General features: G+C 39.7%; 1 protein-coding gene across 1 annotated transcript in view; it reads left to right on the top strand.

Moving 5' to 3' along the window:
• Positions 1-16695, top strand: part of CTNND2 (catenin delta 2) — a 961852-nt gene that overhangs the window by 771901 nt on the left and 173256 nt on the right. Inside the window, exon 13 of the mRNA XM_067030803.1 lies at positions 4886-5069. Coding sequence (XP_066886904.1) covers positions 4886-5069 — 184 coding nt within the window. The remainder of the gene's footprint in view (positions 1-4885; positions 5070-16695) is intronic.

Genomic DNA, 16695 nt, shown 5'->3' with positions numbered 1-16695 from the left:
AGCACAGGCTCCGGACGCGCAGGCCTAGCGGCCATGGCTCACGGGCTTAGTTGCTCCGCGGCATGTGGGATCTTCCCGGACCAGGGCACGAACCCGTGTCTCCTGCATCGGCAGGCGGATTCTCAACCACTGCGCCACCAGGGAAGCCCAAATGTGCCTTATTTTAAGCGCTACACTTGTGGTAACTTGTTACAGCAGCAATAGGAAACTAATACAAGATTATTCCAAATTAAAGAAAGCGTATTCCAAATTAAAGAAAGTGTTTGGCCATCTCATAAGTCACAAACATGAAGAGGGATACCTTTTTAAAAGTTAAATGTCATTTGTCACCTAAATTAAAATGCATTTTAAATTTAGTTACAAGGTTGAGCTGGATTCCCTTCCCGTATCTCCTGTACTCTCACAGTAGACTTTAGGAGAGGATGGGGGGCTTGTAGGGAAGGAGAAAAGCAGTGAATCTGAGTCAGAATGAAAGGTGTAACTAGGAAGAAAGTGCTGTAAAGGGAAAAGAGTCCAGCAGACAGAGGGAAAGGAGAGGGAAGGGAAAGGAAGGGACCTTAATTACCGTTGCTGCATAACAAATTACCCCACCCTCCATTTAACAATTTAAAACGGCAGACGTTTATCCCATTCAGTGTTTGAGTGAACCCAGGAGTGGCACGTTTGTGTGTTTCTGGCTCAGGGTGCCACGCGGATGAGGCTGTATCATCTGAAGGCTTGACTCGGGCTGGAGGGTCCGCTTCCAAGACGGCTCCCTGCTGGCTAGTGGCGGGAGGCCTCCGTTCCTCTCCCCATAGGCCTCTTCTCCTGCTGCTTGAGGGTCCTCACGGGGTGACAGCAGGCTCCCCCTCCAACAAGCTACCCCAGACACAGCTGGGCGGGAGCCGCAGTACCTCTTCTCTGACCTCGTCTCAGAAGTCACTCCTGCGTATCCTCCTCCTCCTCCTCCGAAGTTATCGCCTCCGTATTCTGCTGGTCAGAAGCAAGGCACTAAGTGCAGTCCTCACTCCCGGGGAGAAGGATCGGGCTCCTGCATTTGAAGGGAATGTCAGAAAACCACCCCAGAAGAAGGAGAGGGAAGAGTGAAAAGAAATTTGAGCAAAACACCTTTTTCTCCTCTGTTCACAGAGAATGCCTAGATATGTCCGTTTTTCTCCACTAATCTCTCTCCTTTCGTCGGGGACTAATGGATGGTGTGTGTGTGTGTGAATGTCTGTGTGTGAGCGTGTGTATGTGTGTGTGTGTCAGTGTATGTGTGTGAGTTTGTATATGTGTGAATGTGTGTATGTGTAAATATATTGTGTGAGTGTGTGTGTGTAGGTGTGAGTGTGTATGTATGTGTGAGTATACGTAGTGTGTGAATGTGTGTGTAGATGTGACTGTGGGGTGTGTGAGTGTGTGAATTTGTGTGTAGATGTGTGTGTGCATAGATGTGAGTGTGGATGTGTGTGTGAATGTGTGTAGATGTGAGTGTGGATGTGTGTGCATAGATGTATGTGTGTGGATGTGAGTGTGAATGTGTGTGCATAGATGTGTGTGGCATGTGTGAGTGTGCAAAGATGTGAGTGTGTGCATAGATGTGTGTGAATGTGTTGCATACATGTGAGTGTGGGGTGTGTGTGTATGTGTGAATGTGTGTGTGCGTAGATGTGAGTGTGTGTGTGTGTGTGTGTCTGGCAAGACAGGTGTAGGCTTCCCAGCTGTTTCCCACTTTTGACTCCTACCAGACATACCCACCTTTATCTCAGCGTCCCCAGAGACTGCTGATTCTACACTCAGGCTTGTCTCTGTGTCCAGATAATCTAACCAAAACTCCAGGTTTGGAGGGCGCCCTGCAACTAACTGGTTTGCTGAATTCCCCCAAAAGAAATTCTGCCATGTTGCATCCATTTGACCAAGTCCTCATCCAAGCAGACATGGTAAAGCTGCCCCTGACCAGAGATCTGCTGCGTTTCTTGTAAGTTGAGGAAGCACACGTGGGCTGCAGATAGAAACTGGGATAGAAAGTTCAGAGACTTGGGTCAAGCACTGTGGTAAGTTCATTGGAATGTGAAACACAGATGGAGCCTTCTGGAAAGGCAGCGCAAATGTGAATGGGAAACTTCTCTCCTGCCTGATTCGGAATTAGGTTACACTAGTCAATGAATTAATGAGAAAGGTAATGCGGAGAACAGCCCGATAAAGAGTTACCTGAAATGCCATCTTCTTTCCCATCCTTTTCACTTCTCGTCAGATATGAGATTACGCCTTTACCTTTTCTTGATTTTCCCCCTTTCCTTTCCTACCTCTTTTCTGTTTGTTAGGAAATGGTAAAAATTCCTTTATTATCATAGAATGCCTTTAGATTCTTTTAAATTCATTGCATGGAAAAATGCAAAAGTCTTTTACTATTTAGTCTTTAGAGGAAATGTATTTTATAGCAAAATATGCCATCCATATTTTAAAACATTTACAAGCCTCAACTTTCATGTATTGGCATTTTCAAATCAGGATTTAGGAATGAAAAAAAAATTGTTTTGTGTCTGCATAGGTGTGTTGTGTACTTAGAAAAACAGAAAAGAATCAGAAAAATATATATATATAAGTGAATCACTTTGATGTACACCTGAAACTAATGCAAATATTGTAAGTCAACTATACCTTAGTTAAAAAAAGAAAAACAGACACAAACCCTTTAATGTGGTATTTTTTAAAGTTATCTTCAAATATGGTGTAAATAGTAATTTCATTTAAATGTGCTTTTTTTAACAACTTTTTTTTTTTTTTTTTTGGCTGCCTTGGGTCTTTGTTGTTGCATGCCGGAGGCCAGCAATGGCTACTCTTCATTGCGATGCACGGGCTTCTCATCATAGTGGCTTCTTTTGTTGTGGAGCAAGGGCTCTAGGCGCACAGGCTTCAGTAGTTATGGTGCACGGACTCAGTAGTTGTGGCTTGTGGGCTCTAGAGCACGGGCTCAGTAGTAGTGGCACACGGGCTTAGGTGCTCCACGGCATATGGGATCTTCCCAGACCAGGGCTCAAACCTGTGTCCCCTGCATTGGCAGGTGGATTCTTAACCACTGCACCACCAGAGAAGTCCTAAATGTGCTTTTTTTAAACTGAAAACTTATTATTTTACTAGGAAAAAGAATACTGTTGTTAGACTGCAAGAGGATGAAAGTATTCATTTTGTTTATTTTGATTACCCAAAATTCAGTGAAACGTTTCCTAATGGGATGAATTTTTTTTAAAAGCTTCATATATTATTTAATTCAAAATAAATGCATATGATAATACTCCTAGCATTTCACATCTGTCCAAGTCAGAATATATTTTGAGCAACTTCTGTGTACCAATAAGCATTTTTTTATACAGTCAATTTAGGGTTCTAATGGCAAGGTAAACATGCACACAGAAATGTATAGAAAATGATCCACATACTAACACAGAGGTGCACAAGATTTTTCTGTAAAAGGCCAGACAGTAAATTGTTTAGGCTTTTGAGCCATACTGTCTCTGTTACAAAATCTCAGCTTTTCCCTTGTAGGACAGAAGCAGCCATAGATAATATGTAAATGAATAGGCAGGGCCATGTTCCAATAAAACTTTATTTACAAAAACAGGCAGGCAGGATTTGCTCTCAGTCCAACCCCCTGTACTGAAGGACTGATTTATACATTCTCAGCACCAAAACCATTTTGTTTCCTTTGCATTTACCTAAATAAAATTACCAGCAAATGTTCTTTTGAAAGACCAGTGGAAAAGTTTGTCTCTAAAGTCACATTTTTTATAGAACTGATTTTAAACTGTTATTTTAGTTATTAACAAGACAATGTCATTAACTTTCAGGTTAGTATTATTAATGCCTTTAGATAGTTCAACATGTGCTATGCAAGAAACTAATAAAACAAATTTCAGAAATAAGTGAGTTCTGTGTATTCATAACGTGATAAATGAAACACAACCTCATTTCAAAATCTATTGAAAGCTTATTAAGCAAGTAAAGTGGAAGTTGTGTTTCTAAAGATGACTGATATTTTATTCTCAGTACCTGCAGTGACGGTGTCTATTTAGGTTAGTCTTGAGGGAAATGCAGTCTTTCTTTCATAGGAAGAAAAGAGAATATAATTCTTTGTTGTAGTTTTTTTACCTTTAGATGTACAATTTGGAACAACAAAAAGAGTAATTACTTTAAAAGCATCTTCAAATGATATTATATTATATGTAACTCGTAAGGCCTTTTCTAAAGTTAATCCCACTTTAAAGTCTCTGTCTATTGTTGACACACCCTCCCCTTTCTCCTGCTCTCTTTGTTGTTAACAATCTGTAGGCCCTCCCTGAAGGTTGTTTTCAGAGAAAAGCTTACAGGGCGGTCACAAGTGACAGTAAATTTACATTTCGTGTTGAGCTTGTTATCATCAGACCTGATACTAGATTCTTGAAAGGTCCTGCACAATGGTGGCTGGTTCTATATGGAAACTAAGTGAATCAAACAGACCACAGGTGCATATTGAGGTCCTGGATAAAACAAAGATGTCTCACTAGTCTATTTCAGATGTCTTACTAGCCCATTTCAGATAACTTTCACAGCTCTTTGATCTTGGTTAGAATTTGGATACTTGGGTCCATTGTACTAACTGTGGACCGAAGCCTGGTTGGTATCCTCCATTCCATCAGCACTCTCAACCTCAGATACTCGCCACGATGGAACAAAGATAATCATGTTACAGTTCCTCTGCCTACTTGTCAGATTTTCACAGCACTTTTGTAATGCCTTCACACAGATGCTCTAAAGTGAAGGGTATGCCCTAGCACACGTGCTTACACTATCTTTGTCCCTCCTGCCTGTGCTCTTAACTGGGGAAAACAGTGGCCATCCAAAAGCTCTGTTTGTGTGTATCTTGCAGGAGTCCTTTGGAACCTTTCATCTTGCGATGCACTCAAAATGCCGATCATACAGGACACCCTGGCCGTGTTGACCAATGCCGTGATCATCCCCCACTCGGGCTGGGAAAATTCACCTCTTCAGGACGATCGGAAAATACAGCTGCATTCCTCACAGGTGCTGCGAAATGCCACTGGATGCCTAAGGTGAGTCCCGCGTCGTTGCTACCTCCCTCTGTCAACAGGTGCTTTTTGTTTCTGTAACTTTAATTGCTGTTTTGCTAAGGATCAGAGTGTTTTAGAATACTGACACGGCAACAGAGTGCACGAAGCTGGTGAAGATCATTTCTTTTTTTTTTTTTTTTTTTTTTTTTGTGATATGCGGGCCTCTCACTGTTGTGGCCTCTCCCGCTGCGGAGCGCAGGCTCCAGACGCGCAGGCTCAGCGGCCACGGCTCACGGGCCCAGCCGCTCCGCGGCACGTGGGATCTTCCCGGACCGGGGCACGAACCCGTGTCCCCTGCATCGGCAGGCGGACTCTCAACCACTGCGCCACCAGGGAAGCCCGAAGATCATTTCTAATGAGGTACTGAAGAGGTATATGCATCTTCCACTGTCTTCAGCCGACCCCAGTATTTGACTTATTTAACATGTTTTCTTATGTCTGAGGCAAAAAAATAAACATTTTCATTCCAACCAAAAATAGTTTTCTTTGATTGAAAGCAATAGTTATCAGTCATTTCCCTGTTGTGATATATCATGCATCTTGAATAACCAGGCAGACCAATTGGTTAGAAGAAGAGTCTATGATAAATACATAGGGATCTAGTTAACGGTCTCCAGTAGCTATTTTTATTTTTTTTTAATTTTCAACGTGACTGCAAGAGGCTGTATTCCTTGAAAATAGCTCTTTAATAAGGAAATGGTGTGAAATGTCTTTTTAAAATAATAAAAGTAGCAAATATGTTGTAATTATCTCCCAATGCCTTCTTACAAAACTCATCACCCGGAAATCTCTTGAGATATTTTAGATGTTTTGTTTATTTTTTGCTCTCAGAAAAGAATGTAATAATCAAGGTATACTTCTTCCAGACTCTAGAAACTGTGTTCCCAAGGATGTTGTACGTTGTACCAAAGTGGGAAATCTCTGCCAGTTAAACTTAATGATAGGATGGATGTGATTTAAAATACCTAGTCAATTCATCTGTATTTCAAAAGTAAAATGTACAGAATTGCTTCAGCTTGGCTGCCTCAAAGCTGCCATTTCTCTTACAGTTGGTCAGTTTCTAGGTACAGGAACCAGCCTCTACTGGAGAAGGAACGGAATCGCCTTGGTCACATTAATAATAATGAGCTCATGAATATTTATAACAGTACTCAGCCTGCAGTCTTGAGAGGGGTGTGTGTGTTTGTGTGAATGGGCATGTATAAAGGGAGGTAAAGAGAGTTGGCCTCCATAAATATCGATGTGCATTCATGGGCAGGAATAGGAAACCCTCTGACAATTTTGCTTTTCCTCAAGGTCATGAAATAATGATCTTTTGACATGATTTCTCTGGATAGGCTCCTCCATAAGTCAAATTTACAGTTTTCTAAACCCCATTTTTGAGACGTCCATTTTATAACCTCTTAAATTCTATTATCCTTCAGAAACCTCCTGCCCCACCAGCAGAAATATAACTCTTCCAAAGCTAATTCTGACCCTTCTTACCTGATTTTTCTACTTCAGTTATATGTAGCTGTTACAAGTAATTTTCCTTTCTTAGCATCCTTGACTTGTAAAGAGTGTCGTTGTTCCTAGTGAAGATTGTGGAAGGAAGTGCCTCAGAATCAATTGTATACGTATAGTCTGTAAAGATCTGCTAAGTTCCATCAGTTAAAATTCTCTCTGAATAATATAATAACATAACTATATATTCATGATGTTTGACATAAGGATGAAGGAGACTGATATATGAGCATTCAGCTTCATTTGATGAAAAGTCAGATGAAGGAAGCAGACTAGTGTCGGTTCACAGGTCCCCTTTGTAGGTCATCTGGCCAAGTTCACACACACAGAGGCTTGACCCGTGCTGCTCTACTGCGAGCCAGGATTGACCACATCACAGGAAACAACAAGGAGGACATCTGATTTAGAAAGTGTTTCACGTAGCCTCATCGGTTTTTTTTTTTTAGTCCAGCTGAAACCAGGTTTAGGGGTTTCCCACTTTTCCGAGTTTATCCTGTGAATGACAAAGCAAGATCTCTCAAAATGTGATGAGTACTTCACTTCCCTCTTAATTCAATAAACTCCTTCTGTTGCCAAAACTTAGCCTTTGTTCACTGGTGCCAAATAGAAACGCAGAGACAGAGTTTTGGGTGAGGTAGAAAGAAATAGCTTTATTGCTTTGCCAGGCCAAGGGGACCACAGCAGGCTACTGCGCTCAGGACAGTGTGTCCCACACGGGAAGGGGTAGTGAGGAGTCTCCTAGGGTTCAAGGTGCAGGGCGTGACCAGCTCGTGGGCGCTTTTCTCATTGGTTGGTGGTGAGGTAACTGGGAGTGAGAGTCATCAACCTTCTGGTTCCAGCCAGTCTGGGGTCTATGTGCTTTGTGGGCAGCGTACAGTTAACTTCTTCCATCTGGTGGGGGTTTCAGTATCTGCAAAACAGCTCAAAGCACATGGCTCAGAATATCATCTATAGTCCTTGGGGAAGAACTAAAGGTACTTGACTTTGTTTAATGGCTAAAGTATCATTACTTTGTCTTGCTTGCCTCTTTTCCTTTCTTTCTGCATTTTCTCACTTCTCTGATTAAATTTATTCTTTGGCTAAAGGTTTTCTACAGACAAAAGGCAGGTGGACGACATGGGTGGGAGTCTATTCCGGGAAGACCTCACAGTGTCCTGCTCGGTTACACTTCCCTTCTTACAGAAAGAAATATAATTTTTTCTCTCTTATTTAAATGTGTGTATGAATCAGTTTACATTAATGAACAGGTTGGACTAAGAGAGGAAGAAAATAGCCTTGGGAAGGGGCCAAAAGGAACTTATCAAATAAAGACTCAGCAGATGAAAGATTTCAAGAAATTTCTACTATTACCATTTACTTAGAACCAAGTTGGAAAAACACCAAAACAGTCGTAAATATTTATATCATGATGGAAGATTCTACGTATTAGTATGTGAGGTTGTAGTTACATTCTTAATTTTTCCAACAAAACCTAGATCTTTATTTACCGTAAAGAAATTAGTATGTATGCTGTTCCTGCCTTTCAGCAGTTTCATCCATGAGCATTTGCTAAGTGCCTGCTGTGTGCCAGGGAAGGGCCAGGGAGGCTGAAGTAAACATGGCAACCTCTTCTGCCCTTCAGAAACTCCTCTTCTAGTGGAAGACAGTGGTACCCATACAATGAGTCCTAGTGTTATATCTTAGTATAATACAAAGCTATGATTAGGATAGTATAGAAGGAAAACCTGCGGAGGCAGGAGCTAACTCAGTGAGTGTGGTCACAAAAGGTTTCAAGAACCAGGTGAGACTGGGGTCAAGCAGAGAAAGGACATCACCAGTCAATGCTTTGGGAGATGCCCGAGGCCAGAAAGTACAGCAGGAACACCCTGATGCTGACACGGGAGGATCTGCAGGCGGTCTGCAAACCTAGCAGACTTTAGGAAGTGCGGCTTGTTTAGTTGTTTCATTCCAGGTGATAAAGGGCGTTCAAAGCGAGCTAAAAAGAATAGACTTGAGTCTGTGAGGAACAGAGAGATACGGCGAAGCTTTGACCAAGAGAACTCAATGATCAGCTATGTCTGGGAGCAATTTTACAGGACAGAGTAGAAGCGGGTAGGGAGGGGAGAGGTGACATTAAGAGCAGAGCTGTGAACTTATGGGCTGCCCTGCAGGCTTCATTTCTAAGGTACATCCTGTAGACAACAGTAAATATCAATATTTTGTTCCATTCGATTAATTTAACCATCACTGATTTGTAGCTATGAGAACTATCTCCATAGCTGTTGTAGTTCTGCTTTTTATCTTGGAATTTTTTTCTTCTTTTTAGTCATACTATTCTTATTAAAATGGTAGCTTCGGTGTCTTATCAAATGTTAGAGAAGTTTTATGGCACATACCATTATTTGTATGTAACTGAGGTTTAATAAATCAAATCCCCCAAAACAAAAGGATTTCAAACAGACATAACTATGCTAAATTATGGATAATGCAGTAGTCTCAGCAAAAGTCCTCCTGGAACTGCAGAAATGATTTAAATATAGTCCTTAAAATGTAAATTAATAACCAGATCATCTCAATTTATAAATCAGATCTGGGCTTATACCTTTGCAGTGAACAATTTTTTTTCTATCACAATATTTAGAAAGAATTTGGTTCTTTGGTGCTTCTTAAAGCAGAAAATAAACTCACAGCATTTGTTCTTCTAGTCATTTTTATATATTAAATATATATTTTATATGAAAAATGATACAGTGAATTTGTACAAGAAGGTGATATAGCGGGTTTGTGTAATATTAGCATACCTTGATCTGGTCCATTAATTTATAGCTTTAATCACTTTTTCACTTTTAAAGACATTTATTATTTTCTTTCAAATTTTATAAGCAATACCTGTTTTTTGCTGACTACTAGAAATACATGAAAGCATAAACTAATAATTAACAGTCACCCATAATCTTCACCCCCCAGAGATAACCATCATTAGCATTTTTATACATTTCCTTCCAATGTCTACATATCTTTTCACTCTTTTTTTTCCTGTGGTACGCGGGCCTCTCACTGATGTGGCCTCTCCCGTTGCGGAGCACAGGCTCCAGACGCACAGGCTCAGTGGCCATGGCTCACGGGCCCAGCCGCTGCGCGGCATGTGGGATCTTCCCGGACCGGGACACGAACCCGTATCCCCTGCATCAGAAGGCAGATTCTCAACCACTGCGCCACCAGGGAAGCCCTACTCTTTTTTTTTTTTTTAACATCTTTATTGGAGTATAATTGCGTAAAATGCTGTGTTAGTTTCTACTGTATAACAAAATGAATCATCTATAAGTGTACATATATCCCCATATCCCCTCCTTCTTGCGTCTCCCTCCCACCCTCCCTTTCCCACCCCTCTAGGTGATCACAAAACACAGAGCTGATCTCCCTATGCTATGCAGCCGCTTCCCACTAGCTATCTATTTTACATTTGGTAGTGTATATATGTCAATGCTACTTTCTCACTTCATCTCAGCTTACCCGTCCCACTCCCCATGTCCTCAAGTCCATTCTCTATGTCTGCATCTTTATTCTTGTCCTGCCCCTACGTTCATCAGAACCATTTTTTCTTTTTTTTTTTTTAGAGTCCATATATATGTGTTAGCATACGGTATTTGTTTTTCTCTTTCTGACTTACTTCACTCTGTATGACAGACTCCAGGTCCATCCACCTCACTACAAATAACTCAGTTTCATTTCTTTTTATGGCTGAGTAATATTCCATTGTATATATGTGCCATATCTTTATCCATTCATCTGTCGATGGACACTTAGGTTGCTTCCATGTCCTGGCTATTGTAAATAGTGCTGCAATGAACATAGTGGTACATGACTCTTTTTGAATTATGGTTTTCTCAGGGTGTATGCCCAGTAGTGGGATTGCTGGGTCGTATGGTAGTTCTATTTTTAGTTTTTTAAGGAACCGCCATACTGTTCTCAATAGTGGCTGTATCAATTTACGTTCCCACCAACAGTGGAAGAGGGTTCCCTTTTCTCCACACCCTCTCCAGCATTTATTTTTTCTAGATTTTTTGATGATGGCCATTCTGACTGGTGTGAGGTGATACCTCACTGTAGTTTTCATTTGCGTTTCTCTAATGATTAATGATGTTGAGCATCCTTTCATGTGTTTGTTGGCAATCTGTATGTCTTCTTCAGAGAAATGTCTGTTTAGGTCTTCTACCCATTTTTGGATTGGGTTGTTTGTTTTTTTGATATTGAGCTAGATGGGCTGCTTGTATATTTTGGAGATTAATCCTTTGTCCATTGCTTTGTTTGCAAATATTTTCTCCCATTCTGCGGGTTGTCCTTTCGTCCTGTTTATAGCTTCCTTTGCTGTGAAAAAGCTTTTCAGTTTCATTAGGTCACATTTGTTTAGTTTTGTATTTATTTCCATTTCTCTAGGAGGTGGGTCAAAAAGGATCTTGCTGTGATTTATGTCATAGAGTGTTTTGCCTATGTTTTCCTCTAAGAGTTTTATAGTCTCTGGCGTTACATTTAGGTCTTTGATCCATTTTGTGTTTATTTTTGGGTTTGGTGTTAGGGAGTGTTCTAGTTTCATTCTTTCACATGTAGCTGTCCAATTTTCCCAGCACCACTTATTGAAGAAGGTGACTTTTCTCCATTATATATTCTTGCCTCCTTTATCAAAGATAAGGTGACCACATGTGTGTGGGTTTATCTCTGGGCTTTCCATCCTGTTCCACTGACCTATATTTCTCTTTTTGTGCCAGTATCATACAATCTTGATTACTGTAGCTTTATAGTATAGTCTGATGTCAGGGAGCCTGATTCCTCCAGCTCCGTTTTTCTTTCTGAAGATTGCTTTGGCTATTCGGGGTCTTATGTGTTTCCATACAAATTGTGACATTTTCTGTTCTACTTCGGTGAAAAATGCCAGTGATAGTTTGCTAGGGATTGCATTGAATCTGTAGATTGCTTTGGGTAGTAGAATCATTTTCACAATGTTGATTCTTCCAATCCAAGAACATGGTATATCTCTCCATCTATTTGTTTCATCTTTAATTTCTTTCATCAGTGTCTTATAGTTCTGCATACAGGTCTTTTGTCTCCTTAGGTAGGTTTATTACTAGGTATTTTTTTCTTTTTGTTGCAGTGGTAAATGGGAGTGTTTCCTTGATTTCTCTTTCAGATTTTTCGTCGTTAGTGTATAGGAATGCAAATGACATCTGTGAATTAATTTTGTATCCTGCTACTTTACCAAATTCATTGATTAGTCCTAGTAGTTTTCTGATAGCATCTTTAGGATTCTCTATGTATAGTAGCGTGTCATCTGCAAACAGTGACAGTTTTACTTCTTCTTTTCTGTTTTGTATTCCTTTCATTTCTTTTTCTTCTCTGATAGCTGTGGCTAAAACTTCCAAAACTATGTTGAATAATAGCAGTGAGAGTGGTCAACCTTGTCTTATTCCTGATCTTAGAGGAAATGGTTTCAGTTTCACCATTAAGAACGATGTTGGCTGTGCGTTTGTCATATATGGCCTTTGTTATGTTGAGGTTGGTTCCCTCTATGCCTACTTTCTGGAGGGTTTTTATCATAAATGGGTGTAGAATTTTGTGGAAAGCTTTTTCTGCATCTATTGAGACGATCATATGGTTTTTCTCCTTCAGTTTTGTTAATATGCTGTATCACATTGATTGATTTGCGTATGTTGAGGAATCCTTGCATTCCTGGGGCAAACCCCACTTGATCATGGTGTATGATCCTTTTAATGTGCTGCTGGATTCTGTTTGCTAGTATTCTGTTGCAGATTTTTGCATCGATGTTCATCAGTGATATTGGCCTGTAGTTTTCTTTTTTTGTAACATCTTTGTCTGGTTTTGGTAACAGGGTGAAGGTGGCCTCGTAGAATGAGTTTGGGAATGTTCCTCCCTCTGCTATATTTGGGAAGCATTAGAGAAAGATAGGTGTTAGGTCTTCTCTAAATGTTTGCTAGCATTTGCCTGTGAAGCCATCTGGTCCTGGGCTTTTGTTTGTTGGAAGGTTTTTAATCACAGTTTCAGTTTTATTGCTTATGATTGTTCTGTTTATATTTTCTATTTCTTCTGGTTCAGTCTCAGAAGGTTGCGCTTTTCTAAGAATGTGTCCATTTCTTCCAGGTTGTCCATTTTGTTGGCATGTAGTCGCTTGTAGTAATCTTTCATGATCCTTTGTATTTCTGCAGTGTCAGTTGTTACTTCTCCTTTTTCATTTCTAATTCTGTTGATCTGAGTCTTCTCCCTTTTTTTCTTGATGAGTCTGGCGAATGGTTTATCAATTTTGTTTATCTTCTCAAAGAACCAGCTTTTATTTTATTGATCTTTGTTATTGTTTCATTCATTTCTTTTTCACTTATTTCTGATCTGGTCTTTATGATTTTTTCCTTCTGCTAAGTTTGGGCTTTTATTATTCTTCTTTCTCTAATTGCTTTAGGTGTAAGGCTGAGTTGTTTATTTGAGAAGTTTCTTGTTTCTTGCGGTAGGAATGTATTGCTATAAACTTCCCTCTTAGAACTGCTTTTGCTGCGTCCCATAGGTCTTGGGTCGTCATGTTTTCATTGTCATTTGTTTCTAGGTATTTTTTGATTTCCTCTTTGATTTTTTCAGTGCTCACTTCGTTATTAAGTAGTGTATTGTTTAGCCTCCATGTGTTTGTTTTTTTCACAGATTTTTTTCCTGTAACTGAGATCTAGTCTCATGGCATGTGGTCGGGAAAGATACTTGATATGATTTCAATTTTCTTAAATTTACCAAGGCTTGATTTGTGACCCAAGATATGATCTATCCTGGAGAATGTTCCATGAGCACTTGAGAAGAATGTGTATTCTGTTGTTTTTGGATGGAATATCTATAAATATCAACCAAGTCCATCTTGTTTAATGTATCATTTAAAGCTTGTGTTTCCTTATTCATTTTCATTTTGGATGATCTGTCCATTGGTGACAGTGGGGTGTTAAAGTCCCCTACTATGGTTGTGTTACTGTCGATTTCCCCTTTTATGGCTGTTAGCATTTGCCATATGTATTGAGGTGCTCCTATGTTGGGTGCATAAATATTTATAATTGTTATATCTTCTTCTTGGATCAGCCCTTTGATCATTATGTAGTGTCCTTCTTTGTCTCTTGTAATAGTCTTTATTTTAAAGTCTATTTTGTCTGATATGAAAATTGCTACTCCAGCTTTCTTTTGATTTCCATTTGCATGGGATATCTTTTTCCATCCCCTCACTTTCAGTCTGTATGTGTCCCTAGGTCTGAAGTGGGTCTATTGTAGACAGCATATATACGGGTCTTGTTTTTTTATCCATTCAGCTAGTCTGTGTCTTTTGGTTGGAGCGTTTAATCCATTTACATTTAACGTAATTATCAATATATATGTTCCTATTATCTTTTTCTTAATTCTTTTGGGTTTGTTTTTGTAGGTCTTTTCCTTCTCTTGTGTTTCCTGCCTAGAGAAGTTCCTTTAGCATTTGTTTTAAAGCTGGTTTGGGGGTGTGGAATTCTCTTAACTTTTGCTTGTCTGTAAAGCTTTTAATTTCTCTGTTGAATCTGAATGATATCCTTTCTGGGTAGAGTAATCTTGGTTGTAGGTTTTTCCCTTTCATCACTTTATATATGTCCTGCCACTCCCTTCTGGCTTGTAGAGTTTCTGCTGAAAGATCAGCTGTTAACCTTATGAGGATTCCCTTCTATGTTATTGGTTGCTTTTCCCTTGCTGCTTTTAATATTTTTTCTTTGTATTTAACTTTGATCATTTGATTAATATGTGTCTTAGTGTGTTTCTCCTTGGATTTATCCTGTTTTGGACTCTCTGTGCTTCCTGGACTTGATTAACTATTTCCTTTCCCATGTTAGGGAAGTTTTCAACTGTAATCTCTTCAAATATTTTCTCAGACCCTTTCTTTTTCTCTTCTTCTTCTGGGACCCCTATAATTTGAATGTTGGTGCATTTAATGTTGTCCCAGAAGTCTCTGAGACTGTCTTCAATTCTTTTCATTCTTTTTTCTTTATTCTGCTCTGCAGTAGTTATTTCCACTATTTTATCTTCCAGGTCACTTATCCGTTCTTCTCTCTCAGTTACTCTGCTATTGATTCCTTCTAGAGAATTTTTAATTTCATTTACTGTTTTTCATTATTGTTTGTTTGCTCTTTAGCTCTTCAAGGTCCTTGTTAAACGTTTTCTGTGTTTTCTCCATTCTATTTCCAAGATTTTGGATCATCTTACTATCATTACTCTGAATTCTTTTTCAGGTAGACTGCTTATTTCCTCTTCCTTTGTTTGGTCTCTTGGATTTTTACCTTGCTTCTTCATGTGCTGCATATTTCTCTGTCTTCTCATTTAGTTTACCTTACTTTTTGGGGATCTCCTTTTCGCAGGCTGCAGGTTCATAGTTCCCATTGTTTTTGGTGTCTGCCTTCAGTGGGTGAGGTTTGTTCAGTGGCTTGTGCAGGCTTCCTGGTGAAGGGGACCGGAGCCTGTGTTCTGCTGGGTGGGGCTGGATCTTGTCTTTCTGGTGGGCAGGGCTGCGTCTTGTGGTGTATTTTGAGGTGTCTGTGAACTTACTATGATTTTAGACAGCCTTTCTGCTAATGGGTGGTGTTGTGTTCCTATCTTTCTAATTGTTTGGCATGGGGCTTCCAGCACTGGGGCTTGCTGGCCGTTGAGTGGGGCTGGGTCTTAGTGTTGAGATGGAGATCTCTGGGAGAGCTCTCACCGACTGATATTTCATGGTGCCAGGAGGTCTCTGGTGGTCCAATGTCCTGAACTTGGCTATCCTACCTCAGAGGCTCAGGCTTGACAGGAGGCCTGAGCACCAAGGTCCTGTCAGCCACATAGATATGTTACAGGGTCTTTTTTCTTCTAGGGACTCAGCCAGGATTTCAGGCAGTGGGCTCTGAGTCCAAAAATTGCCTCTATTTGGGGACTTGCAAACACAACACAGGAGAGGCTTCAATATTTTCTTGGAGTTGGATTTGCTCTCTTGTACTTCTCCCATTGCCACAAAAAAACCTTCCCTGAGTAGCTGCTGCTCCTTTATCCTTAATTCCCCAACTGAACACTCTTTTTACTCTTGTAGGTTACCTAAATTGTGTAAAAATGCCTCAGTTGAGTGTTATAAGTCTTTTCCAATGTGTCATAACCATCACTATCATATTCCATGAAATCAGGCTAAAACATAAGCACATGATTTAGGACCTTGTTTATCTGGTAAAAGAAAACAATAACTTGCATTTGTTCTACAAAGGTGTGCCATGTGTGTGTTTGTGTGTGTGTGTTTAAGGAATTCTTAAAAAACTCTGGAAGCGAAATGTGACTACTTTGGTATAAACCAAGTGAGTTGTCACAACCGGCAAACAATTCAGTTCCCTTGGTGTGATTTATGGGTATTCCACTGGATCAAGGCAAAGAAAATTAGTAACTGTAAGAAAATAAACTGTGTACAAAATAATTCTTACTACTGAACTTCTCTATCTTTTTAGATCTTCTTTATTAGGCAACCATCTTGAAAACTAAGGCATTATTGTCAAGGACCATTCTGTTGTCTAAAATTCTTTTAAATTATTTCCTTTTATATACTTCAGTTATAGAAAGTCTCCAAAGCCTTTGTTGGGAGTTAAATATAATTTAGTCCTTGACATAATCATACATTTTGTAAATTTGTTTTGAGATTGTATTTTTCTCATTACCATTCATTGTCAAATAATACTTTGTATAAAAACAGTACAAGCAGCAAGATAGCATGAGGTCACTATTTAATATATTTAATATGTGAGATGTCAGTTAAGTTGGATTCAGTATCTGTCCTCAGGTGATGTTATCCCTGATATTGAGTTGGAATAGGAAGTCTCCTTTCTCAAGAAATGCAGAGAAATTGAAGATGGGAGCTGTGTGTGTGTGTGTGTCTGTGTGTCTGTGTTTTGTGTGAGTGTATGGGGGGGGACAGTTTGTTCATTCAGTCATTGCAACATGACCTGGAAACATAGTAGATATTCATTAAATCATTTTACACACTGTGTATAGAGACACAATTTTTATGTAAAATTAAAAGGAGTATTTTTATTCATAAAATTCCTGACTTGCAAGGACCAGGAAG

This window comes from Kogia breviceps, chromosome 4 (genome assembly GCF_026419965.1).
Source record: "Kogia breviceps isolate mKogBre1 chromosome 4, mKogBre1 haplotype 1, whole genome shotgun sequence".
Taxonomy (NCBI): Eukaryota; Metazoa; Chordata; class Mammalia; order Artiodactyla; family Physeteridae; genus Kogia; species Kogia breviceps.
Note: the sequence above shows the minus strand (reverse complement) of the source record. Positions and strands in the feature narration are given on the sequence as shown.